At 45.9% G+C, this 27,927-nt stretch overlaps 2 protein-coding genes and 2 gene segments (V, D, J or C); 1 reads left to right on the forward strand and 3 right to left on the reverse strand.

Annotated features, from left to right (window-relative positions):
• The window catches only part of LOC137524116 (uncharacterized), a 91,070-nt gene extending 89,705 nt beyond the window's left edge, over positions 1–1,365 (reverse strand). Inside the window, exon 1 of the mRNA XM_068243629.1 lies at positions 1,206–1,365. Within this exon, the coding sequence (XP_068099730.1) occupies positions 1,206–1,350 (145 nt within the window). The 5' untranslated portion in view covers positions 1,351–1,365. The remainder of the gene's footprint in view (positions 1–1,205) is intronic.
• LOC137524117 (uncharacterized) overlaps positions 1–27,927 on the forward strand; it is a 515,954-nt gene that overhangs the window by 1,067 nt on the left and 486,960 nt on the right. For 13 of the 19 annotated variants that reach the window (XM_068243632.1, XM_068243653.1, XM_068243651.1 and 10 more), the window contains exons 2-5: positions 10,731–10,957; positions 14,469–14,684; positions 22,407–22,633; positions 26,150–26,365. The gene's annotated coding sequence lies outside the window, so the exon portion shown is untranslated. Of the gene's footprint in view, positions 1–10,730; positions 10,958–14,458; positions 14,685–22,406; positions 22,634–26,139; positions 26,366–27,927 lie in introns of all 19 variants that reach the window. The other 6 variants (XM_068243637.1, XM_068243636.1, XM_068243640.1 and 3 more) reach the window with 6 other exon arrangements.
• LOC137525931 (Ig heavy chain C region-like) lies at positions 1,355–25,074 on the reverse strand. The segment is given in 8 exon segments: positions 1,355–1,359; positions 1,404–1,547; positions 10,686–10,991; positions 13,164–13,511; positions 18,218–18,508; positions 20,412–20,753; positions 22,362–22,667; positions 24,842–25,074. Coding segments are annotated over 8 exon segments (1,959 nt in total).
• Positions 25,522–27,927, reverse strand: part of LOC137525932 (Ig heavy chain C region-like) — a 32,498-nt gene continuing 30,092 nt past the window's right edge. Inside the window, 1 exon segment of the C gene segment in view lies at positions 25,522–25,550. Within this exon segment, the coding sequence occupies positions 25,522–25,550 (29 nt within the window).

Raw genomic sequence — 27,927 nt, forward strand, 5'->3', positions numbered from 1 at the left:
GGTTATAGCACCCACACCAGGGTAAGGTGTGCCACCTCTACACTTCAACTGCATACTTGCGGGCTCCAGGCGGCTTCCCGGCTTACCCAGTGCACGGAAACTAAGGTGTGAGAGTTGTCATCCGCATTTGGTCATGTGACACGCCAGCTCCCATACACAGATGCCGGAAGCCACTAGGAGCCTGGGAGGAGGTTCAGGGAGACTGCCAGACATCGCTGGAGCCTCGGTAAGTATTTTATAGCCTGCCCGCACCCACAGGAAGTGCCTCAAAAGAGGTCCCCCTTATCCCTCAGGCATGCCAGTTAGTTGAGACTTTCGGTTGCCTGAATTCCGGATAAGGGGGACTGTGCTGTATTACCTCATAAACTACTTTCTACTACTTTAATCTCAAAATATATCCCAAACATGTCCGTTTCCTATTCCCACCTTGACTACTGTAATATCCCACATGTACCAAAACAGACTGGCTCCTCTCCAGTTCCTACTGAACTCTGCTGCCTATTTCTTCTCCTTCTCCTCCAGCTCCTCTGATGCAGCCCCTCCTTGTCAGTCCCTCCAGGGGCTGCCAATATCCAAGAGGATCCAGTTACAACTCCTAACACTACCATACAAAACTTTCCTCATATTGTTCCTTCCATGCATGTTCTCACTAATTACCAAATACCACCCGAACCTTTGCTCTTTAAAGCAAACCTTCCTATCCACTTCCATGGTTACCGCCTCTCTCTTTTGCAGGACTTCTCACAAGTTTCACTCCTCCTTTCGATCTCTCTTTCCATTTCCTGTCCTCCATACTCCAAGCCTTGATACCATCAGGAACATCTTTGAAATGCATCACTTCAGAAGAGCCTAATCTGCTACCTCCTTTGTCACCTTACCCAGTGTTTCCATCTATCCTCTAGATTGTAATCATAGAAGGGCAGACACCTCCCCTTATTGTACCTATATGGCCAGATGTTATCCTACTATGCATGAACTATGCATGCACATTTGTACTTGTATCGTGTACTTGCTTTGCTGGATGTTCCAACTGCACAGTACATGGTCCACATTGTTGTCTGTATTGTACTTCAAACACTAACGAAGAGGAAAGTGGTGCTTGATAAAATAATAAAAATATAATAGTGCAGACAGCAGAGTGACTGTAGAGTGGCTCTGCAGATGTGCTGTACAAATTTGAACAAATCTTAAACAAAGGGACTCACCGTTTACCCTGGGAGGTCCGGTACTTCTCTCTATTGGCTGCTCCAGGCTGGGGTGTTCCACTCTGCAGATGATCTCCAGCTCCTCCTTGTCTGATGATGGTGTGAAGGATAAGGAAGGTGAGCAGCTGAATGAGTTATCAGCCATTCTCTCATGCTGTATAGGAAGCATTGTGTACCGCTTGTTATTTGAACAGTCACTGACTCGCTCTCCCTTCTTCTCTATCCAAGTCACCTTGAGGTCTTCTGGGAAGTAGCTGGAGATTTTACATACCACGGTGGTCTCGCGGTGGACTTGTAGGATGAGGGGGGATATGTTTGTTATTGCTGGACGCCATGGAAAATCTGTAGATTATGGACATACAATTGTCAGTATCTGGGCCATTCAGTTATATTAACCTGATGGGTAAACTTTGCACTTACAAAATGGTAAACTGATCATAATTTATTTTATTGGCCAGTGCTAAACCTGTCACAAACTTTTCCTCTGAAAACTGAATGTGATGAAGAAATAAAACAAATCAATACATAAACAAATGGTGGGTGGATGTGGGGAAATATAGGCAGCGGGCCATGATTGTCAGGAACCGGCTCCTGGCAAGCCTGCAGAGACAATTCCTGATGGGGTTTTCAACCAAAATAGAGAGGGTGAGCAGCCTTATTCAAGCTAACACAAGGCTGTCATCTTCAACCACACTCTGCAAGACTCAGCCACCACTAGCCGTCATCCTCAACAAAAAACAAAACAAAGTACAAAGGCACACACAAGACAATTTGCTCATCAAAATAAAAAAGGAAGAAATCCAACTTTACTTTACCAGAGTAAAGGTCCAAAGTTGTTTTTGCGGGAGGACGCAGCTGATTAGATCTCAGGCTAGACCTAGCTTTATGCTAGCTCCTGGCGGACTACAAGTTCTGAATCTTGGAAGCTGTTTTTTTATTGTACACAATATGCCCTGATAGCATCAACCCCTATCCAAACTCCTTATCAAAAATGAATCTAATTTCCTCACATTCTACCAAAAAAATAAAAAATAAAAATTGAAATCATAGTTGTTACATTCAGGCTCAAAAGATCAGAGCATCCTGCAGGCCCTTTGAGACAGCAGACAGTCTAGGTATGTACGGGGACAATAGGGTAGCTATTTAGAGCTAGGCTTAACTGTCATTGTAGGTAGACTTCATTTACTTCTGAAAGCCTACAGACATTTCCCCATACAGCAGTTTATTCATGGCAATGGCTGGCTAATTAACAGTTAAGCTAATTAACTGCTGGACGGTTCCTGGATGATGTCAGACGCACTAGCAGAGCGGAACCAGTGCATTCAAACTTATTATTTTATTTCTGAGCGTTTCCGAACGCATTTCGATGATTGTCGATTTTCATGCAAAGTATGTCAAATCGACCTAACGATCCATCGAAACGCGAATCGGACATGTCGGAAATAATCGAGCAGCCGTGAATTGACGGGAATCAAGCAGCGCATCGAGTGCGGGAACGCACCGTGTGTATCCAGCATTAGACACACCTGCTCCCTTAGGTGGCTTGTATCTGGTGAGCGTATACAATACATAGAAGTGTGGTGGAAGGTGGTGTGACACATGTGTGGATCACAAACACTGGGTGGTCTGAAAAGTCAGCTATAGTATCACGCTATGTACAGTGATTTATGTGTTTGCAGGTTGTGATCTAAGGTGGTGGAGTGTGCAGTCTTGCTAGTGAAAATGTAACTATAACAACTGGAACTCTGTGACAGTAGTGTTGGGCGAACATCTAGATGTTCGGGTTCGGGCCGAACAGGCCGAACATGGCCGCGATGTTCGGGTGTTCGACCCGAACTCCGAACATAATGGAAGTCAATGGGGACCCGAACTTTTGTGGTTTGTAAAGCCTCCTTACATGCCACATACCCCAAATTTACAGGGTATGTGCACCTTGGGAGTGGGTACAAGAGGAAAAAAAAATTAGCAAAAAGAGCTTATAGTTTTTGAGAAAATCGATTTTAAAGTTTCAAAGGGAAAACTGTCTTTTAAATGCGGGAAATGTCTGTTTTCTTTGCACAGGTAACATGTTTTTTGTCGGCATGCAGTCATAAATGTAATACATATAAGAGGTTCCAGGAAAAGGGACCGGTAACGCTAACCCAGCAGCAGCACACGTGATGGAACAGGAGGAGGGTGGCGCAGGAGGAGAAGAAGGCCACGCTTTGTGAGACACAACAACCCCGGCCTTGCATGAGGGCAAGAAGCGTGCGGATAGCAGGCTTTGTACCGCCATGCAGTCATAAATGTAATAAAGATAAGTGGTTCAATAAACAGGGACCACGCGGCAACGCTAACCCAGCAGCAGCAGACGTGATGGAACAGGAGGAGGCGCAGGAGGAGAAGGCCACGCTTTGTGAGATACAACAACCCAGGCCTTGCATGAGGGCAAGAAGCGTGCGGATAGCATGCTTTGTACCGCCATGCAGTCATAAATGTAATAAAGATAAGTGGTTCAATAAACAGGGACCACGCGGCAACGCTAACCCAGCAGCAGCACACGTGATGGAACAGGAGGAGGGTGGCGCAGGAGGAGAAGAAGGCCACGCTTTGTGAGACACAACAACCCCGGCCTTGCATGAGGGCAAGAAGCGTGCGGATAGCAGGCTTTGTACCGCCATGCAGTCATAAATGTAATAAAGATAAGTGGTTCAATAAACAGGGACCACGCGGCAACGCTAACCCAGCAGCAGCAGACGTGATGGAACAGGAGGAGGCGCAGGAGGAGAAGGCCACGCTTTGTGAGACACAACAACCCAGGCCTTGCATGAGGGCAAGAAGCGTGCGGATAGCATGCTTTGTACCGCCATGCAGTCATAAATGTAATAAAGATAAGTGGTTCAATAAACAGGGACCACGCGGCAACGCTAACCCAGCAGCAGCAGACGTGATGGAACAGGAGCAGGCGCAGGAGGAGAAGGCCACGCTTTGTGAGACACAACAACCCAGGCCTTGCATGAGGGCAAGAAGCGTGCGGATAGCATGCTTTGTACCGCCATGCAGTCATAAATGTAATAAAGATAAGTGGTTCAATAAACAGGGACCACGCGGCAACGCTAACCCAGCAGCAGCAGACGTGATGGAACAGGAGCAGGCGCAGGAGGAGAAGGCCACGCTTTGTGAGACACAACAACCCAGGCCTTGCATGTGGACAAAAAGCGTGCGGATATAGCAGCAATGCTTTTTGCCGCCATGCAGTCATAAATGTAATACAGATGAGAGGTTCAATAAACAGGGCCCGGAAACGCAACACCATCCCAGATGTTCATTGGTCATGTTACTTGGTTGGGGTCCTGGAGTGTTGCGTAGTCATTTCCAATCCAGGATTGATTCATTTTAATTTGAGTCAGACGGTCTGCATTTTCTGTAGAGAGGCGGATACGCCGATCTGTGACGATGCCTCCGGCAGCACTGAAACAGCGTTCCGACATAACGCTGGCTGCCGGGCAAGCCAGCACCTCTATTGCGTACATTGCCAGTTCGTGCCAGGTGTCTAGCTTCGATACCCAATAGTTGAAGGGTGCAGATGGATGGTTCGACACAGCTACGCCATCTGACATGTAGTCCTTGACCATCTTCTCCAGGCGATCGGTGTTGGAGGTGGATCTGCACGCTTGCTGTTCAGTGGGCTGCGGCTGCATGGGTGTCAGAAAATTTTCCCACTCCAAGGACACTGCCGATACCATTCCCTTTTGGGTACTAGCTGCGGCTTGCGTTGTTTGCTGCCCTCCTGGTCGTCCTGGGTTTGCGGAAGTCAGTCTGTCTGCGTACAACTGGCTAGAGGAGGGGGAGGATGTCAATCTCCTCTCTAAAGTCTCCACAAGGGCCTGCTGGTATTCTTCCATTTTGACCTGTCTGACTCTTTCTTCAAGCAGTTTTGGAACATTGTGTTTGTACCGTGGATCCAGAAGGGTATAAACCCAGTAATTGGTGTTGTCCAGAATGCGCACAATGCGTGGGTCACGTTCAATGCAGTCTAGCATGAATTGAGCCATGTGTGCCAGAGTCCTACCAGAATCCTCATCATCCTCTTGTGAGCGTTGTGATAGTTGTTGTGATGCATCATAGTCGTCACCTTCCTCCTGGTCTGCTTCTGCTGACCATTCGCGTTGAATTGTGGAAGTCCAACGTGCACCGCTCTGGCCCTCGTCAGTGGTGGCATGAAATTCCTGCTCCAACTCCAGCTGTTCCTCCTCCTCTTCTTCGTCATAGCTGCTGGGGCCAGCGTTCCCTGAGGCGGATGGCCTGATGTTGGTACCATCACGCTGATCGTTTTCTCCTTCAGATTCCCCCAGTTGCATCATGACAGCTGTTTCCTTGATTTTTAACATCGACCTCTTCAGTAAACACAGCAGTGGTATGGTAATGCTGACTGAAGAGTTGTCACTGCTCACAAGCAACGTGGATTGCTCAAAATTTTGGAGGACTTGGCAGAGGTCCAACATGTTGGCCCAATCGGATCCACAGAAGCTTGGCAGCTGGCCGGATGCGCCTCGGTACTGCGCCGTCATGTACTGGACCACTGCACTCTTCTGCTCGCAAAAGCGGGCTAGCATGTGCAGCGTAGAATTCCAGCGCGTAGGGACATCACACAGCAAGCGATGGTGGGGGAGATTGAAGCGCTCCTGCATCTTGGCGAGTGCCCCCGAATCAGTACTGGAATTTCTACAATGTTTGGACACTCGACGCACCTTCAACAGCAGATCGGGCACGCCTGGGTATGTCCTCAGGAACCGCTGAACTACTAGGTTCATCACGTGCGCCAGGCAAGGGATGTGTGTCAGCTTAGCCAACCTTAAAGCGCGAATGAGATTACTCCCATTATCACACACAACCATGCCCGGTTTCAGGTCCAGCGGTGCCAGCCACAAATCCGTCTGTTCCTTTATTCCCCTCCAAATTTCCTCCCCTGTGTGCTGCTTATCCCCAAGGCAGATTAGCTTCAGCAACGCTTGCTGACGCATGCCAACAGCTGTGCTGCACTGCTTCCACGATCCTACTGCTGCTGGGTTAGCGTTTCCGGATGAGGTACAGCTTTGAGATGCGTTGGAGGAGAAGGAGTCAGAGAGGTAGGTGCTGCTGTTGTTATCCAGTGGGAGGGACGGCGGTGCAGCTGTTTGTGGCGTGGGCAACACCCGTGCCGTAGCAGGTGAGGAATCGCTGCCAGGCTCCACAAGGTTCACCCAGTGCGCGGTAAGGGAGATGTATCGACCCTGGCCGAACGCACTCGTCCAGGTGTCAGTGGTGAGGTGAACCTTGCAGGCAACGGCATTCTTCAAGCTTCGGGTTATTTTGCTGACCACGTGCTCATGCAACTCAGGCACTGCAGAGCGTGCAAAGTGGTAGCGGCTGGGAACCACGTAACGTGGGATGGCCACTGACATCATGCCCTTGAAGCTGTTTGTCTCCACCAATCGATATGGCAGCATTTCGCAGGCCAGAAGCTTGGCTATGCTGGCTGTTACTGCCACGGCCCGGGGGTCATTTGCTGGCAATTTCCTCTTGCGCTCAAACATCTCCGACACAGACAACTGAACCGTAGCGCTGCACACGGAAGGGCTGTTGGTTGTTGTGTTTGATGAACACTGGGAGACCTCAAGAGCACTACTCCGGAAAGTGACAGTGTCAGCGTCGTCTGATGTTTGTGAATGTTGTGAACCACGCAATGGCTGGGCTACTGCTGCTGCTGAGGCGGGTCTGGTGAACCCAAGGGAGGCAGTGTTGTTTCTGGTACCCTGTCCTGACGCGTTTGCCCAAAGAGTGGGATGTTTGGATAGCATGTGACGGCTCATGCTGGTGGTGGAGAGGTTGTTAATATTTTTCCCCCTGCTCAGGCGGGTCTTGCACACCTTGCAAATCGCCATGGTAACATCCTCAGTGCAGTCTTCAAAGAAAGCCCAGACTTTGGAGCACCTGCCTCCTTGCTGGCGATTTCTGTTTGCTCCTCTTTTGCCTCTCACTTGAACTTCCACGCTTGTGGTGCCTGAAATTGCGCGCCGCCTACCTTGTGGCACAAGGCGAACTCGTGCAGCAGTGTGTTCTTCAACAGACTCATCTGTGCTGCTGCTACGACGGCGATGTTCTCGTTCACAAACAAAATCTGGGTCTCTGTCCACATTGTCCATACCCTCCTCTTCCATCTCCTCAAACTCGTCATATGTCATTGTGGGCCACCGCCGTGGAGTAGAGCTCCCCACAACAACCTCTGCGCAGCACACTCCAACGTCGTCTTCCAGATCTTGTCGGCCGACCTCCTGCAATTGCAACCCCTCCTGCCCAAATTGCTCTGGGATTTGGGTTTCCGAGTCCTCTTCGGACTCGCCTTGTATTTCAGTGCGCGGTGCATTTCCCACAGTTAACGGTTGTGAATCCAGGCACAACATTTCTGGCTGTTCCTCCATTGACCTTTGAAAGGTGGAAGTTTGTTGGGCTGGGAATAGCTCCTGCGAATACCCCATTGTGTCCTGAGGTAATTCATCGGACTGGTTATCTGGCAGTTGTGTGCGTGGTGTCGCTGCCGGTTGTGTCAGCTTTGTGCCCACTGGCTCCTTGTAACTGGCTGAGGACTCGGACCTCGTGCGTGATGTGCTGGTGCTGCTTAACCCACTGCTGGACGCTTGAGAGGTCATCCAAGTAATTATCTGGTCCTGTTCTTTTGGATTTGTGAGGGTTGTTGTCCTGGACAACATGGGCGGTATTGAGTGGGTTTTCTTGGGTGCTCCCCTGTGGCCTGTACGTGAACCGTCAGGGGAAACACCTCTTCCCTTGCCCCTCCCTCTTTCACCGGATTTCTTCCTCATTTCACTTATCCTTACAGTACACGCTGACTGGCAGCAGTACAGTGGCAGTACAGAAATGCTATACAGTACCACTATTCCCAGCAGCGACACAGAGCACAATGCTATACAGTGACGGGTGAGCGGTGTACCACTATTCCCAGCAGACACAGAACAGTACACAGAATGCTATATAGTGTGGCTGAACGAGCGGTGTACCACTATTCCCAGCAGACACAGAACAGTACACAGAATGCTATATAGTGTGGCTGAACGAGCGGTGTACTACTGTTCCCAGCAGACACAGAACAGTACACAGAATGCTATATAGTGTGGCTGAACGAGCGGTGTACTACTGTTCCCAGCAGACACAGAACAGTACACAGAATGCTATATAGTGTGGCTGAACGAGCGGTGTACCACTATTCCCAGCAGACACAGAACAGTACACAGAATGCTATATAGTGTGGCTGAACGAGCGGTGTACTACTGTTCCCAGCAGACACAGAACAGTACACAGAATGCTATATAGTGTGGCTGAACGAGCGGTGTACTACTGTTCCCAGCAGACACAGAACAGTACACAGAATGCTATATAGTGTGGCTGAACGAGCGGTGTACTACTGTTCCCAGCAGACACAGAACAGTACACAGAATGCTATATAGTGTGGCTGAACGAGCGGTGTACTACTGTTCCCAGCAGACACAGAACAGTACACAGAATGCTATATAGTGTGGCTGAACGAGCGGTGTACCACTATTCCCAGCAGACACAGAACAGTACACAGAATGCTATATAGTGTGGCTGAACGAGCGGTGTACTACTGTTCCCAGCAGACACAGAACAGTACACAGAATGCTATATAGTGTGGCTGAACGAGCGGTGTACCACTATTCCCAGCAGACACAGAACAGTACACAGAATGCTATATAGTGTGGCTGAACGAGCGGTGTACTACTGTTCCCAGCAGACACAGAACAGTACACAGAATGCTATATAGTGTGGCTGAACGAGCGGTGTACCACTGTTCCCAGCAGACACAGAACAGTACACAGAATGCTATATAGTGTGGCTGAACGAGCGGTGTATTACTGTTCCCAGCAGACACAGAACAGTACACAGAATGCTATATAGTGTGGCTGAACGAGCGGTGTACTACTGTTCCCAGCAGACACAGAACAGTACACAGAATGCTATATAGTGTGGCTGAACGAGCGGTGTACTACTGTTCCCAGCAGACACAGAACAGTACACAGAATGCTATATAGTGTGGCTGAACGAGCGGTGTACTACTGTTCCCAGCAGAATCAGAGTGGCAGTAAACAATGGTATATAGTCTGGCTGAGCGGTGTACACAGAGTGTCAGTAAACAATGGTATATAGTCTGGCTGAGCGGTGTACACACAATGCTATATAGTCTGCTATATAGTGTCAGTAAACAATGGTATATAGTCTGGCTGAACGAGCGGTGTACTACTGTTCCCAGCAGACACAGAACAGTACACAGAATGCTATATAGTGTGGCTGAACGAGCGGTGTACCACTGTTCCCAGCAGACACAGAACAGTACACAGAATGCTATATAGTGTGGCTGAACGAGCGGTGTACCACTGTTCCCAGCAGACACAGAACAGTACACAGAATGCTATATAGTGTGGCTGAACGAGCGGTGTACTACTGTTCCCAGCAGACACAGAACAGTACACAGAATGCTATATAGTGTGGCTGAACGAGCGGTGTACTACTGTTCCCAGCAGACACAGAACAGTACACAGAATGCTATATAGTGTGGCTGAACGAGCGGTGTACTACTGTTCCCAGCAGACACAGAACAGTACACAGAATGCTATATAGTGTGGCTGAACGAGCGGTGTACTACTGTTCCCAGCAGACACAGAACAGTACACAGAATGCTATATAGTGTGGCTGAACGAGCGGTGTACTACTGTTCCCAGCAGACACAGAACAGTACACAGAATGCTATATAGTGTGGCTGAACGAGCGGTGTACTACTGTTCCCAGCAGACACAGAACAGTACACAGAATGCTATATAGTGTGGCTGAACGAGCGGTGTACTACTGTTCCCAGCAGCGACACACAATGACTGGGGGGGACCCTGGCTAGCGTGGCTGGAGCGCGAACTACCCTGCCTGCCTACCCAAAGCTAAACCCACAGACAAATGGCGGAGATATGACGTGGTTCGGGTATTTATTTACCCGAACCACGTGACAGTTCGGCCAATCAGAGCGCGTTCGGGTCCGAACCACGTGACCCGTTCGGCCAATCACAGCGCTAGCCGAACGTTCGGGGAACGTTCGGCCATGCGCTCTTAGTTCGGCCATATGGCCGAACGGTTTGGCCGAGCACCGTCAGGTGTTCGGCCGAACTCGAACATCACCCGAACAGGGTGATGTTCTGCAGAACCCGAACAGTGGCGAACACTGTTCGCCCAACACTATGTGACAGCAAACCCACGGTATTATACGTGTAAAATACATCTGGTGATTACCCTTTGAGCAACTTGGAATAGTATAGTACTGAACTGTGTGATGCCAAGGGGACTTTGTAAAGTATATTTTGACATTTGAAGCAATCTGGAGTTATGTTTAGGGATGGTGCAGCCCTGTTGTATTTACAAATGTGTAATAAGGTGTTTCCTTACCTGGATCTCGTACAGATATCTCTCTGTGTTCTGGATTTTCCATAGATACATGTTTCCAGCTCACTCTGACTGTAAATTGTGGGTCTTCAAAGAGACATCCAGGAATTGTGCACTGAGAAGAAGCAGCAAATGTGCCATCTGGATTCTCCCTGACCTCCTCCACTGATGGCTTCTTCTCCAGGGTTGGCCCACAGGCCCAGCTGATCTGTATATCCCTTGGGTAAAAACTGGAAAGACTGAATGATGCCACCACATCTCCTGAGCTATTAATGGTGAGTTCTATGGGCTGCTGGGCTGCGGGAGTCACTGTAACATATAAGCATAAATTAGTGATATATATTAGGTCATGGAGGTTTAATTAGAGACAAAACATTGGAAAGACTGCTTATTTTACTAGTAGTGATGATCTATGTCTACTGGGACTGAACAGTTCATACTGTGTAGGTAAAATGGGTTCCATTAATTAACCTCCTTGGTGTTGAAAAAGAAGCCAGGAGCGGTAGTGCAGAGCCTGACTCGGGGCACCCGCCAAGAGGTATGCAGAGACAGTGCAGTGTGGCAGCATCTCATCTCACCTCCCCCAGGATCCAGACACTGGCAGCCATTCTTCTTCCACTCCCCGGAGACTCTGGATCCCTTGGGTGAGATTGCTCGTTGTCACCCGACACCCGTACAGCACCACCCGGAGGACGGAGGGAGAATTGCAGAGCTGGATCCCAGGGAGGTGAGTAAATGCAGGGGCAACTGTAGATTTCTGTGTGGTATATTTTTTTCCTGCTTTTTGTGAAAAAAAATGCCCTACAATCTGGCTAAAAATAATCATACCGCCAGGGAGGTTAAAGAACAAGCAACACCCATGCTAACCAAGAAATAAAAAACACATATATAAGTAGATAAATACTACTTCTACTTACATAACAGATGTATTGTGCTATCCACGTAATGATTCCTGGGAATTTTACAAAGGAAAAGCAGAAAATCCTATTCTAGGCAGTGGCCATCTTGCCAAGCTAATGCTGACATCATATCCTCCCTGACTCTTGTTCCCCCCCCCCCCCCCTCCATTCTCTTGCTCATTGTGTATTCATTAGCTGCCCTCCTCCCAGAGTCTTCTCCCACTGAGGTGTATACTAGGAACTGCACTCTTTTTTTTTCTTTACTCCTCCAATCGCTGAGTCACCTCAGCCTTGCTTGTAAACACAAGTGAGAAGAGGGGTGTTTCAGATAAGAAGCTAGGCAGGGAAATAAATGGAAGAGGAATACATTATAGATAAAAAGAACCCCCAGCATGCAACTGAATGGTAATGACAATTAAAGGGCCAGTGCTCCTAAAGTATGTGATAACTCCAAACCATAACAGCAGAAAAAGTTTTGCAAGTTTTGAATGCAGGATTAGCATCTTTATCACTTAATACACTAAGACCAGTTGCTGTTGAAATTTGATTTTTATGGTGACAATACCGCTTTAACGCCTCTAAAAGGCACTGGAAGATGACAGCAGGATAAGGGGTATGTTTAATAAACTGCAACTGAAACCCGTACTGTTCCAGCTCCCGACCGCCTAACTCTGACGGGCTGTGGGATGGTGGCTCTCTGGGGACCGCATATTGCCAATTGGCGTCAAAGTGCAGTGGGAGGGATTAGCAGGAAACACCCGCGTTCCCTATGGGTAAACAGAGCGGGATTCGTTATCAGCTTGCCATCGGGCGTTCGGAGCTGGCAGGCTGATTTTCATACCAAAAAAGGTAAAAACGTATACAGCGCTGCGATCTAGCATAGCACTGTACAAAGGACAGCCTTGTCACTTAACTGTCCCCAGGAGTGGCTCACAATCTAATCCCTATCATAGGCATATGCCTATGTATGTATTATGTAGTGTATGTATCCCGATCTAGGGCTCATTTACGGGGGAGTGGGGTAAAAATTATCTTTTTTGATAAAAAAAATGAAAATGGCAGCAGCAATCAGATACCACCAACAGAAAGCTCTGTTGGTGAAAAGAAAAGGAGGTAAGATTCACTTGGGTGCAAAGTTGTACGGCCGAGTAATAAACTGTTAAAGCTGCGAAGTGCTGAATCGCCTGATCACTAGGGAGGTATAAACCACTGGTCCTCAAGAGGTTAATTACCCATGAATACTTACCTTTAATTATTGATCCCATACCAATATCCTCAGAAATGATCCCACACCAATATCCTCCTGATGTCAATTCAAGATTCCTGCTGCACATCCACGCACACGCCGTCACCGACCCCCGCCGGCACTTCCTATACTAATATATAGCAAGCCTCATCAAAAGCATTTTTAAGTGTGCCGCGTTAGCAAACTTATCACGTTATGATCATCACTATTCATCAACATAGCATTAGTGTATTATAGAGTAGAATGTAGGTATAAATACAAATACAAGAATGGTGTATGAGATACTGTAATCAGTAATCCATGTACAGTAACTATAATGTACAGCAGAGGACTCACCCATCACCTGTAGGGGGCCTGTTGTCTTCTCTATTGGCTCCAGCAGACTGGGGTGCTCCACCCTGCAGATGACCTCTGACCCCTCATCCTCCACTGACGGGGTGATCTCCAGAATTGCATTATGGGTAAATGTTTTGTCTGTCTGGAGCTCAGATCTGCTGTCTATAATCCTGAATCTTCCAGTGTTTCCTATAGGAGTCATTTCTTGCTTCCCCATTTCTCTCTTAAGCCAACTGACAGTCAGCTGATCAGGATAGAAGTGTGACATTGTACAGTGCACTTGTGTCTTCTCATTAACCAATACTGGCTGTAGCTGCAGCATCTCTACTACTGGTCGGGCAAAAAAATCTGCAAAACATCATTTCAGGATTGTAAGGGTTTTTTTCAGTTTTTGGAGTTTTTTTGCGTCCTCCTTTAAAGCCCTACTTCAGGATTCCATTCAAGTAACACAAAGTTTAAAGTGTACCTGAGGTGACATGTGACAAGATGAGATAAACAGGTGTATGTACACTTTTCTTTTCTTCAGGGATACAAGCAACAGTTTCTCTCATGTCATACGCTTGTTGGATAATAGCGTAATCCTCACTGATAAGGAATTACAGCCATACAAAAATGTTTCTGCAGAGAACAACTTCTGGGGGCAGGGGATAGATTAAAAAAAGGTCACTAGTTCATTTCTTTTAGCTCTGAGAATCTTTATAGACAGCCACTGAGCGGAGACAATTAAACCTACTATGTAAATGTTTAAACTAAAGCCATAGGATGTTGAAAAAAGGCCATTTAATGGCTGCAGTGACACAAGCACTGCCTTCCTGTCATCACTGTCACTCTCTAGTAGGGAAGTGCAGCTTCAAGTGGGATTTGTATGATCTGCCCCCTTGGTATGTGGACTACAGGGTCATGGATTTGTTACTGCCGGCAGGAATGAGGGAGTGAGCATCTTACAGTATGTTTAGAATCTTGGAATGGGTCTGTAAGGTCTAGGCAAGGCCGCCGCCGACGGCCCTGCCGCTGACTCAGTTAGTTGCCGTCCCTGCCGCTGACTCACAGGCATGCAGGGCGGCAGGCGGAGGATGCGTCTCAGTTTGCGCTCCGTCTACGCAACAGTAACCACGTGTCTCCCTGCGTGTTAGTTGATCAGCTGACACGCCGAGCTCCAATTGGTCAGGGCTAGTATTTGAATCAGATGAGTGCTCTGGTCTGTGCCCATGGTAGCCTATGCTGGGCTTGTAGTTGAGATTGCTCTCACACCAAGTGCCTTGTCTTGCTGCAGAATTGTCTGTCTCTTGACCAAGCTTCTTGTAGATTTGATTACCCGTTGCTGACCCGGATTGCACCTGACTACGCTTCTTCTGATCACCTGTTATCGACCTCGCATCTGACTGCATTTCCTGTTGCCAACCTCGGATTGTTAAAGGACCTTGCAAGAACTCTGCCTGCCCTGATCCCGGCCTGTTTTGACTACGCCTCTGTATCGTGATTCTACTTTCGTCTGGATTGCCAGATTGCCATAAGCCTCAGGTGACTATTCAAGTGTACTGTGTTTGCTATACCTTGCTGTGTTTGGTGATTGCTACAGTGGTGTGAAAAACTATTTGCCCCCTTCCTGATTTCTTATTCTTTTGCATGTTTGTCACACTTAAATGTTTCTGCTCATCAAAAAACGTTAACTATTAGTCAAAGATAACATAAATTTAACACAAAATGCAGTTTTAAATGAGGGTTTTTATTATTTAGTGAGAAAAAAAACTCAAAACCTACATGGCCCTGTGTGAAAAAGAAATTGCCCCCTAAACCTAATAACTGGTTGGGCCACCCGTAGCAGCAATAACTGCAATCAAGCGTTTGCGATAATTTGCAACGAGTCTTTTACAGCGCTCTGGAGGAATTTTGGCCCACTCATCTTTGCAGAATTGTTGTAATTCTTCTTTATTTGAGGGTTTTCTAGCATGAACCCCCTTTTTAAGGTCATGCCACAACATCTCAATAGGATTCAGGTCAGGACTTTGACTAGGCCACTCCAAAGTCTTCATTTTGTTTTTCTTCAGCCATTCAGAGGTGGATTTGCTGGTGTGTTTTGAGTCATTGTCCTGCTGCAGCACCCAAGATCGCTTCAGCTTGAGTTGACAAACAGATGGCCGGACATTCTCCTTCAGGATTTTTTGGTAGACAGTAGAATTCATGGTTCCATCTATCACAGCAAGCCTTCCAGGTCCTGAAGCAGCAAAACAACCCCAGACCATCACACTACCACCACCATATTTTACTGTTGGTATGATGTCCTTTTGCTGAAATGCTGTGTTACTTCTACGCCAGATGTAACGGGACACGCACCTTCCAAAAAGTTCAACTTTTGTCTCGTCGGTCCACAAGGTATTTTCCCCAAAGTCTTGGCAATCATTGAGATGTTTTTTTTAGCAAAATTGAGACGAGCCTTAATGTTCTTTTTGCTTAAAAGTGGTTTGCGCCTTGGATATCAGCCATGCAGTCCATTTTGCCCAGTCTCTTTCTTATGGTGAAGTCGTGAACACTGACCTTAATTGAGGCAAGTGAGGCCTGCAGTTCTTTAGATGTTGTCCTGGGGTCTTTTGTGGCCTCTCGGATGAGTTTTCTCTGCGCTCTTGGGGTAATATTGGTCGGCCGGCCACTCCTGGGAAGGTTCATCACTGTTCCATGTTTTTGCCATTTGTGGATAATGGCTCTCACTGTGGTTCACTGGAGTCCCAAAGCTTTAGAAATGGCTTTATAACCTTTACCAGACTGATAGATCTCAATTACAGTACTTTTGTTCTCATTTGTTCCTGAATTTCTTTGGATCTTGGCATGATGTCTAGCTTTTGAGGTGCTTTTGGTCTACTTCTCTGCGTCAGATGGCTCCTATTTAAGTGATTTCTTGATTGAAACAGGTGTGGCAGTAATCAGGCCTGGGGGTGACTACAGAAATTGAACTCAGGTGTGATAAACCACAGTTAAGTTATTTTTTAACAAGGGGGGCAATCACTTTTTCACACAGGGCCATGTAGATTTGGAGTTTTTTTTTCTCACTAAATAATAAAAACCATCATTTAAAACTGCATTTTGTGTTCAATGATGTTATCTTTGACTAATAGTTAACGGTTTTTGATGAGCAGAAACATTTAAGTGTGACAAACATGCAAAAGAATAAGAAATCAGGAAGGGGGCAAATAGTTTTTCACACCACTGTATTTGCAAGGTTGTATGCTACATCTACCTGCAGGGCTGTGTAGTTTGTTACTAGGCAGGAGTTTAGGCAGGTGTTAGGACTGAGCTATAGGTCAGTCATATGAGCATACTGTCTGACCTATAGCAAGTAGCTAGACAAGCCTGACAGTATCACAGGCCAGATATCCCCTAAACCGAGGAGACTAACGGGGGTCTCCATCATGGAGGATCTAAGACAACAAATATTGCTCCTCACAGGAAGTGTGAATCTGCTCTTGGAACAGGTATCTGCACAACAAATTTAATTGGCCAATGCCATGTCTCATGCTGGAATTCCTGTTCATTCTGATGGACGTTCTGTACTTCCTTTAACTCCTCGGGAAACTAAGGATCCCAAAATGCCTATTCCAAAAAAATTCTCTGGCACCAGATCGCAGTTCAGCAATTTAATGAATAACTGTCTAACATACTTCAAAGTGCGTTCTCATTTCTCTGGTTCAGAATCTCTAAAAGTGTCATTTGTCATATCTCTATTGCAAGGAGATCCACAATCCTGGGATTACCGCCTACCCCCTGAGCATGAAGCCTTAACTTCAGTGGACAACTTGTTTAAAGCAATGTCTGTCTTGTACTCTGATCCTGATGTTACCTCTACTGCAGTTCAAAAGTTAAGGAACTTGTGACAAGGTCACCAAACAGTAGAGGAGTATGCCACAGAATTTAGGCGTTGAGCCGTTTCAACTAATTGGAATGATTCTGCTCTCATGGATCACTTTCTGTTTGGACTCTGTGTCCTACCTAATGTGTCCGTCCCCTCTCCCGTAGATTGTAAGCCTTTGGCAGGGTCTCCTCAGACTTGAATTGCTGGGTCTCTGTAAAATCTCATGATCAAGCAACTGGATTGCATGTACATCCTTCTGGTACATTGAGTAACCGTGTGCTACCATCTGTCTGACACCCCTTGTTTACATTGTATGTATCCCTATTTATTGTCCAGCGCTTCGTAATATGTTGGCGCTTTATAAATACTATAATAATAATAGTAGGAGCCACTGTGCCCCCATACTGCCAGAGGTCAATCAACTGGTTACCCAGACATGCATCAATATTGAGTGCTCCTGAAGAAGGACTAGCAGGCCCGAAATGTTCTACTGATGTCCAAATACTTCCAACCGACTTTAGAAGTAACTGGACAAGGCTGGAGCCTGTGATAGTTATTTTTTACATTTAGACTAACTCAGTGACTGCCAGCAGACTAATTCTCAGTTTCTGTTAGAAAAACTGTGAAGTCACTTTGCTTTATAGGCAAATAAAACACTGTGGCCCCTTTTACACTTTATACCCCAAGGTGCCGCAAAAGCAATGCAAGTGTATGGAGCCTTGCTCTCTTAATGCAGTGCACTGGAAGCATCCAATCCGACATAAGAGCTGCAGCCTGTTACCGCAGGCACCGTGCTTAACACATGGACACTGCTGTAATGCAAGTCTACGGCGATGCAGTGTAAACTTAATGGTGTGGCGTGCATGCGCGGAACAAAGGGATTTCCCATGACGTACTTCCTGTCCAGCAGGAAGTGCGTCACTGAGTGGGGGTGAGTCTATGTATTTAACCGTCGGCGCACTCTACCGCAGGGTCTTATGACTGACATTTTTTACGGTGCGATGTGGCAGGAGCATCTCATCACTCCATAACACAAAAAGCCAGTGTAAAACTGGCCTGTAAGCACGCTGAAATAATGTTTGCATTAGTCTTTGCCATACATACAGCCAAACTAAGTCAACAATAGTGGGACGTCCCTGTACATGTTAGGTGTGATTGTTGTTATTGTATATAGAGCACACTGCATGGTGATACAATGATAAAACATTACCTGCTGTGGTCAGGGCTCTGGATCCCACCTTCTGCAGGGAGACATGTGACCAGGTCACACACAGGGAGGAGTGGATGTATCTCCAGGGGACTATACACTCACTGATAGCATCAAACACCTTCTCATCATCCACCTGAATAATCTTCTTCTTTGATGGTAAAGTTTCCTTGTCTTCGTATATCCATCTAAACTCAATGTCCTGAGGATAAAAGCTCATCAGGCTCAGAGAACACATCACTCGGTCTGATCCATAAGGGGTTAATGTCACCTCTGTCTTCTCCTGGGGGGCCACTGTGAGGAAACATAATACAAAACAAGACAAAACAAGTTTTTGAAAATGAAACTTGAAAAGAGTTTGACCGACGATGGTCGTTACTCAGTACAATCTTTACAATTATAAACTGTTTGTTTTAGAATAATCCAAAGTTATATAATGATAGATTCTCTCTGTACTCACGGAAACTATTCCCTTTGTTTTTAAAAAAGGACTAATTGAGTAAAAACTTGAAAACAAAATAGAACCCTGAGTTAAACTGCCATGGACAGTGCAATACTCTTACAGTCATTGTTAATAACCCTTCCCCAGTCCCTCACCTACCACAACCTGCGTATTGAAGTAGCATTTTTTTCTTGTTGGACTTGATGGATGAATGTCTTTTTTCAACCAAGCTAACTATGTAGCAATGTAACTATGTATCCCAAGAAGACCAGAGACCTGAGTGGGTGGGGGATATTTCCTACAATCAATCAAATCCTGTTGTGACTGAGCAACCACCAAATGTGTTATTCCAATTATTGAGTCTTAATCACATGTACTCTACTACACACAGTAGTGCTTCACCTGTCTGTTTTCTATCTTCCTGAGTTTTCATTTGACCCTCATACAGCAGTCTTCGGTATCCGGCAATGGCAGGGATTGCCTAATGCTGGATACATGTGCTTGCCGGTTTCTTGAGCAACTGGCCAAAATCGCACAAACCTCCCCCCTGAAATACTTACTGACTACTGAGGCTCCAGCAATGTCTGGCAGTCTCACTGGATCTACTTGCGGGCTCCAGGCGGCTTCCCGGCTTACCCAGTGCACGGAAACTAAGGTGTGAGAGTTGTCATCCGCATTTGGTCATGTGACACGCCAGCTCCCATACACAGATGCCGGAAGCCACTAGGAGCCTGGGAGGAGGTTCAGGGAGACTGCCAGACATCGCTGGAGCCTCGGTAAGTATTTTATAGCCTGCCCGCACCCACAGGAAGTGCCTCAAAAGAGGTCCCCCTTATCCCTCAGGCATGCCAGTTAGTTGAGACTTTCGGTTGCCTGAATTCCGGATAAGGGGGACTGTGCTGTATTACCTCATAAACTACTTTCTACTACTTTAATCTCAAAATATATCCCAAACATGTCCGTTTCCTATTCCCACCTTGACTACTGTAATATCCCACATGTACCAAAACAGACTGGCTCCTCTCCAGTTCCTACTGAACTCTGCTGCCTATTTCTTCTCCTTCTCCTCCAGCTCCTCTGATGCAGCCCCTCCTTGTCAGTCCCTCCAGGGGCTGCCAATATCCAAGAGGATCCAGTTACAACTCCTAACACTACCATACAAAACTTTCCTCATATTGTTCCTTCCATGCATGTTCTCACTAATTACCAAATACCACCCGAACCTTTGCTCTTTAAAGCAAACCTTCCTATCCACTTCCATGGTTACCGCCTCTCTCTTTTGCAGGACTTCTCACAAGTTTCACTCCTCCTTTCGATCTCTCTTTCCATTTCCTGTCCTCCATACTCCAAGCCTTGATACCATCAGGAACATCTTTGAAATGCATCACTTCAGAAGAGCCTAATCTGCTACCTCCTTTGTCACCTTACCCAGTGTTTCCATCTATCCTCTAGATTGTAATCATAGAAGGGCAGACACCTCCCCTTATTGTACCTATATGGCCAGATGTTATCCTACTATGCATGAACTATGCATGCACATTTGTACTTGTATCGTGTACTTGCTTTGCTGGATGTTCCAACTGCACAGTACATGGTCCACATTGTTGTATGTATTGTACTTCAAACACTAACGAAGAGGAAAGTGGTGCTTGATAAAATAATAAAAATATAATAGTGCAGACAGCAGAGTGACTGTAGAGTGGCTCTGCAGATGTGCTGTACAAATTTGAACAAATCTTAAACAAAGGGACTCACCGTTTACCCTGGGAGGTCCGGTACTTCTCTCTATTGGCTGCTCCAGGCTGGGGTGTTCCACTCTGCAGATGATCTCCAGCTCCTCCTTGTCTGATGATGGTGTGAAGGATAAGGAAGGTGAGCAGCTGAATGAGTTATCAGCCTTTCTCTCATGCTGTATAGGAAGCATTGTGTACCGCTTGTTATTTGAACAGTCACTGACTCGCTCTCCCTTCTTCTCTATCCAAGTCACCTTGAGGTCTTCTGGGAAGTAGCTGGAGATTTTACATACCACGGTGGTCTCGCGGTGGACTTGTAGGATGAGGGGGGATATGTTTGTTATTGCTGGACGCCATGGAAAATCTGTAGATTATGGACATACAATTGTCAGTATCTGGGCCATTCAGTTATATTAACCTGATGGGTAAACTTTGCACTTACAAAATGGTAAACTGATCATAATTTATTTTATTGGCCAGTGCTAAACCTGTCACAAACTTTTCCTCTGAAAACTGAATGTGATGAAGAAATAAAACAAATCAATACATAAACAAATGGTGGGTGGATGTGGGGAAATATAGGCAGCGGGCCATGATTGTCAGGAACCGGCTCCTGGCAAGCCTGCAGAGACAATTCCTGATGGGGTTTTCAACCAAAATAGAGAGGGTGAGCAGCCTTATTCAAGCTAACACAAGGCTGTCATCTTCAACCACACTCTGCAAGACTCAGCCACCACTAGCCGTCATCCTCAACAAAAAACAAAACAAAGTACAAAGGCACACACAAGACAATTTGCTCATCAAAATAAAAAAGGAAGAAATCCAACTTTACTTTACCAGAGTAAAGGTCCAAAGTTGTTTTTGCGGGAGGACGCAGCTGATTAGATCTCAGGCTAGACCTAGCTTTATGCTAGCTCCTGGCGGACTACAAGTTCTGAATCTTGGAAGCTGTTTTTTTATTGTACACAATATGCCCTGATAGCATCAACCCCTATCCAAACTCCTTATCAAAAATGAATCTAATTTCCTCACATTCTACCAAAAAAATAAAAAATAAAAATTGAAATCATAGTTGTTACATTCAGGCTCAAAAGATCAGAGCATCCTGCAGGCCCTTTGAGACAGCAGACAGTCTAGGTATGTACGGGGACAATAGGGTAGCTATTTAGAGCTAGGCTTAACTGTCATTGTAGGTAGACTTCATTTACTTCTGAAAGCCTACAGACATTTCCCCATACAGCAGTTTATTCATGGCAATGGCTGGCTAATTAACAGTTAAGCTAATTAACTGCTGGACGGTTCCTGGATGATGTCAGACGCACTAGCAGAGCGGAACCAGTGCATTCAAACTTATTATTTTATTTCTGAGCGTTTCCGAACGCATTTCGATGATTGTCGATTTTCATGCAAAGTATGTCAAATCGACCTAACGATCCATCGAAACGCGAATCGGACATGTCGGAAATAATCGAGCAGCCGTGAATTGACGGGAATCAAGCAGCGCATCGAGTGCGGGAACGCACCGTGTGTATCCAGCATTAGACACACCTGCTCCCTTAGGTGGCTTGTATCTGGTGAGCGTATACAATACATAGAAGTGTGGTGGAAGGTGGTGTGACACATGTGTGGATCACAAACACTGGGTGGTCTGAAAAGTCAGCTATAGTATCACGCTATGTACAGTGATTTATGTGTTTGCAGGTTGTGATCTAAGGTGGTGGAGTGTGCAGTCTTGCTAGTGAAAATGTAACTATAACAACTGGAACTCTGTGACAGCAAACCCACGGTATTATACGTGTAAAATACATCTGGTGATTACCCTTTGAGCAACTTGGAATAGTATAGTACTGAACTGTGTGATGCCAAGGGGACTTTGTAAAGTATATTTTGACATTTGAAGCAATCTGGAGTTATGTTTAGGGATGGTGCAGCCCTGTTGTATTTACAAATGTGTAATAAGGTGTTTCCTTACCTGGATCTCGTACAGATATCTCTCTGTGTTCTGGATTTTCCATAGATACATGTTTCCAGCTCACTCTGACTGTAAATTGTGGGTCTTCAAAGAGACATCCAGGAATTGTGCACTGAGAAGAAGCAGCAAATGTGCCATCTGGATTCTCCCTGACCTCCTCCACTGATGGCTTCTTCTCCAGGGTTGGCCCACAGGCCCAGCTGATCTGTATATCCCTTGGGTAAAAACTGGAAAGACTGAATGATGCCACCACATCTCCTGAGCTATTAATGGTGAGTTCTATGGGCTGCTGGGCTGCGGGAGTCACTGTAACATATAAGCATAAATTAGTGATATATATTAGGTCATGGAGGTTTAATTAGAGACAAAACATTGGAAAGACTGCTTATTTTACTAGTAGTGATGATCTATGTCTACTGGGACTGAACAGTTCATACTGTGTAGGTAAAATGGGTTCCATTAATTAACCTCCTTGGTGTTGAAAAAGAAGCCAGGAGCGGTAGTGCAGAGCCTGACTCGGGGCACCCGCCAAGAGGTATGCAGAGACAGTGCAGTGTGGCAGCATCTCATCTCACCTCCCCCAGGATCCAGACACTGGCAGCCATTCTTCTTCCACTCCCCGGAGACTCTGGATCCCTTGGGTGAGATTGCTCGTTGTCACCCGACACCCGTACAGCACCACCCGGAGGACGGAGGGAGAATTGCAGAGCTGGATCCCAGGGAGGTGAGTAAATGCAGGGGCAACTGTAGATTTCTGTGTGGTATATTTTTTTCCTGCTTTTTGTGAAAAAAAATGCCCTACAATCTGGCTAAAAATAATCATACCGCCAGGGAGGTTAAAGAACAAGCAACACCCATGCTAACCAAGAAATAAAAAACACATATATAAGTAGATAAATACTACTTCTACTTACATAACAGATGTATTGTGCTATCCACGTAATGATTCCTGGGAATTTTACAAAGGAAAAGCAGAAAATCCTATTCTAGGCAGTGGCCATCTTGCCAAGCTAATGCTGACATCATATCCTCCCTGACTCTTGTTCCCCCCCCCCCCCTCCATTCTCTTGCTCATTGTGTATTCATTAGCTGCCCTCCTCCCAGAGTCTTCTCCCACTGAGGTGTATACTAGGAACTGCACTCTTTTTTTTTTCTTTACTCCTCCAATCGCTGAGTCACCTCAGCCTTGTTTGTAAACACAAGTGAGAAGATGGGTGTTTCAGATAAGAAGCTAGGCAGGGAAATAAATTGAAGAGGAGGAATACATTATAGATAAAAAGAACCCCCAGCATGCAACTGAATGGTAATGACAATTAAAGGGCCAGTGCTCCTAAAGTATGTGATAACTCCAAACCATAACAGCAGAAAAAGTTTTGCAAGTTTTGAATGCAGGATTAGCATCTTTATCACTTAATACACTAAGACCAGTTGCTGTTGAAATTTGATTTTTATGGTGACAATACCGCTTTAACGCCTCTAAAAGGCACTGGAAGATGACAGCAGGATAAGGGGTATGTTTAATAAACTGCAACTGAAACCCGTACTGTTCCAGCTCCCGACCGCCTAACTCTGACGGGCTGTGGGATGGTGGCTCTCTGGGGACCGCATATTGCCAATTGGCGTCAAAGTGCAGTGGGAGGGATTAGCAGGAAACACCCGCGTTCCCTATGGGTAAACAGAGCGGGATTCGTTATCAGCTTGCCATCGGGCGTTCGGAGCTGGCAGGCTGCTTTTCATACCAAAAAAGGTAAAAACGTATACAGCGCTGCGATCTAGCATAGCGCTGTACAAAGGACAGCCTTGTCACTTAACTGTCCCCAGGAGTGGCTCACAATCTAATCCCTATCATAGGCATATGCCTATGTATGTATTATGTAGTGTATGTATCCCGATCTAGGGCTCATTTACGGGGGAGTGGGGTAAAAATTATCTTTTTTGATAAAAAAAATGAAAATGGCAGCAGCAATCAGATACCACCAACAGAAAGCTCTGTTGGTGAAAAGAAAAGGAGGTAAGATTCACTTGGGTGCAAAGTTGTACGGCCGAGTAATAAACTGTTAAAGCTGCGAAGTGCTGAATCGCCTGATCACTAGGGAGGTATAAACCACTGGTCCTCAAGAGGTTAATTACCCATGAATACTTACCTTTAATTATTGATCCCATACCAATATCCTCAGAAATGATCCCACACCAATATCCTCCTGATGTCAATTCAAGATTCCTGCTGCACATCCACGCACACGCCGTCACCGACCCCCGCCGGCACTTCCTATACTAATATATAGCAAGCCTCATCAAAAGCATTTTTAAGTGTGCCGCGTTAGCAAACTTATCACGTTATGATCATCACTATTCATCAACATAGCATTAGTGTATTATAGAGTAGAATGTAGGTATAAATACAAATACAAGAATGGTGTATGAGATACTGTAATCAGTAATCCATGTACAGTAACTATAATGTACAGCAGAGGACTCACCCATCACCTGTAGGGGGCCTGTTGTCTTCTCTATTGGCTCCAGCAGACTGGGGTGCTCCACCCTGCAGATGACCTCTGACCCCTCATCCTCCACTGACGGGGTGATCTCCAGAATTGCATTATGGGTAAATGTTTTGTCTGTCTGGAGCTCAGATCTGCTGTCTATAATCCTGAATCTTCCAGTGTTTCCTATAGGAGTCATTTCTTGCTTCCCCATTTCTCTCTTAAGCCAACTGACAGTCAGCTGATCAGGATAGAAGTGTGACATTGTACAGTGCACTTGTGTCTTCTCATTAACCAATACTGGCTGTAGCTGCAGCATCTCTACTACTGGTCGGGCAAAAAAATCTGCAAAACATCATTTCAGGATTGTAAGGGTTTTTTTCAGTTTTTGGAGTTTTTTTGCGTCCTCCTTTAAAGCCCTACTTCAGGATTCCATTCAAGTAACACAAAGTTTAAAGTGTACCTGAGGTGACATGTGACAAGATGAGATAAACAGGTGTATGTACACTTTTCTTTTCTTCAGGGATACAAGCAACAGTTTCTCTCATGTCTTACGCTTGTTGGATAATAGCGTAATCCTCACTGATAAGGAATTACAGCCATACAAAAATGTTTCTGCAGAGAACAACTTCTGGGGGCAGGGGATAGATTAAAAAAAGGTCACTAGTTCATTTCTTTTAGCTCTGAGAATCTTTATAGACAGCCACTGAGCGGAGACAATTAAACCTACTATGTAAATGTTTAAACTAAAGCCATAGGATGTTGAAAAAAGGCCATTTAATGGCTGCAGTGACACAAGCACTGCCTTCCTGTCATCACTGTCACTCTCTAGTAGGGAAGTGCAGCCTCAAGTGGGAAGATTTGTATGATCTGCCCCCTTGGTATGTGGACTACAGGGTCATGGATTTGTTACTGCCGGCAGGAATGAGGAAGTGAGCATCTTACAGTATGTTTAGAATCTTGGAATGGGTCTGTAAGGTCTAGGCAAGGCCGCCGCCGACGGCCCTGCCGCTGACTCAGTTAGTTGCCGTCCCTGCCGCTGACTCACAGGCGTGCAGGGCGGCAGGCGGAGGATGCGTCTCAGTTTGCGCTCCATCTACGCAACAGTAACCACGTGTCTCCCTGCGTGTTAGTTGATCAGCTGACACGCCGAGCTCCAATTGGTCAGGGCTAGTATTTGAATCAGATGAGTGCTCTGGTCTGTGCCCATGGTAGCCTATGCTGGGCTTGTAGTTGAGATTGCTCTCACACCAAGTGCCTTGTCTTGCTGCAGAATTGTCTGTCTCTTGACCAAGCTTCTTGTAGATTTGATTACCCGTTGCTGACCCGGATTGCACCTGACTACGCTTCTTCTGATCACCTGTTATCGACCTCGCATCTGACTGCATTTCCTGTTGCCAACCTCGGATTGTTAAAGGACCTTGCAAGAACTCTGCCTGCCCGGATCCCGGCCTGTTTTGACTACGCCTCTGTATCGTGATTCTACTTTCGTCTGGATTGCCAGATTGCCATAAGCCTCAGGTGACTATTCAAGTGTACTGTGTTTGCTATACCTTGCTGTGTTTGGTGATTGCTACAGTGGTGTGAAAAACTATTTGCCCCCTTCCTGATTTCTTATTCTTTTGCATGTTTGTCACACTTAAATGTTTCTGCTCATCAAAAAACGTTAACTATTAGTCAAAGATAACATAAATTTAACACAAAATGCAGTTTTAAATGAGGGTTTTTATTATTTAGTGAGAAAAAAAACTCAAAACCTACATGGCCCTGTGTGAAAAAGAAATTGCCCCCTAAACCTAATAACTGGTTGGGCCACCCGTAGCAGCAATAACTGCAATCAAGCGTTTGCGATAACTTGCAACGAGTCTTTTACAGCGCTCTGGAGGAATTTTGGCCCACTCATCTTTGCAGAATTGTTGTAATTCTTCTTTATTTCAGGGTTTTCTAGCATGAACCCCCTTTTTAAGGTCATGCCACAACATCTCAATAGGATTCAGGTCAGGACTTTGACTAGGCCACTCCAAAGTCTTCATTTTGTTTTTCTTCAGCCATTCAGAGGTGGATTTGCTGGTGTGTTTTGAGTCATTGTCCTGCTGCAGCACCCAAAATCGCTTCAGCTTGAGTTGACAAACAGATGGCCGGACATTCTCCTTCAGGATTTTTTGGTAGACAGTAGAATTCATGGTTCCATCTATCACAGCAAGCCTTCCAGGTCCTGAAGCAGCAAAACAACCCCAGACCATCACACTACCACCACCATATTTTACTGTTGGTATGATGTCCTTTTGCTGAAATGCTGTGTTACTTCTACGCCAGATGTAACGGGACACGCACCTTCCAAAAAGTTCAACTTTTGTCTCGTCGGTCCACAAGGTATTTTCCCCAAAGTCTTGGCAATCATTGAGATGTTTTTTTTTAGCAAAATTGAGACGAGCCTTAATGTTCTTTTTGCTTAAAAGTGGTTTGCGCCTTGGATATCAGCCATGCAGTCCATTTTGCCCAGTCTCTTTCTTATGGTGAAGTCGTGAACACTGACCTTAATTGAGGCAAGTGAGGCCTGCAGTTCTTTAGATGTTGTCCTGGGGTCTTTTGTGGCCTCTCGGATGAGTTTTCTCTGCGCTCTTGGGGTAATATTGGTCGGCCGGCCACTCCTGGGAAGGTTCATCACTGTTCCATGTTTTTGCCATTTGTGGATAATGGCTCTCACTGTGGTTCACTGGAGTCCCAAAGCTTTAGAAATGGCTTTATAACCTTTACCAGACTGATAGATCTCAATTACAGTACTTTTGTTCTCATTTGTTCCTGAATTTCTTTGGATCTTGGCATGATGTCTAGCTTTTGAGGTGCTTTTGGTCTACTTCTCTGCGTCAGATGACTCCTATTTAAGTGATTTCTTGATTGAAACAGGTGTGGCAGTAATCAGGCCTGGGGGTGACTACAGAAATTGAACTCAGGTGTGATAGACCACAGTTAAGTTATTTTTTAACAAGGGGGGCAATCACTTTTTCACACAGGGCCATGTAGATTTGGAGTTTTTTTTTCTCACTAAATAATAAAAACCATCATTTAAAACTGCATTTTGT

The sequence above is a fragment of the Hyperolius riggenbachi genome, chromosome 7, assembly GCF_040937935.1.
Source record: "Hyperolius riggenbachi isolate aHypRig1 chromosome 7, aHypRig1.pri, whole genome shotgun sequence".
In the NCBI taxonomy this organism is placed as follows: Eukaryota; Metazoa; Chordata; class Amphibia; order Anura; family Hyperoliidae; genus Hyperolius; species Hyperolius riggenbachi.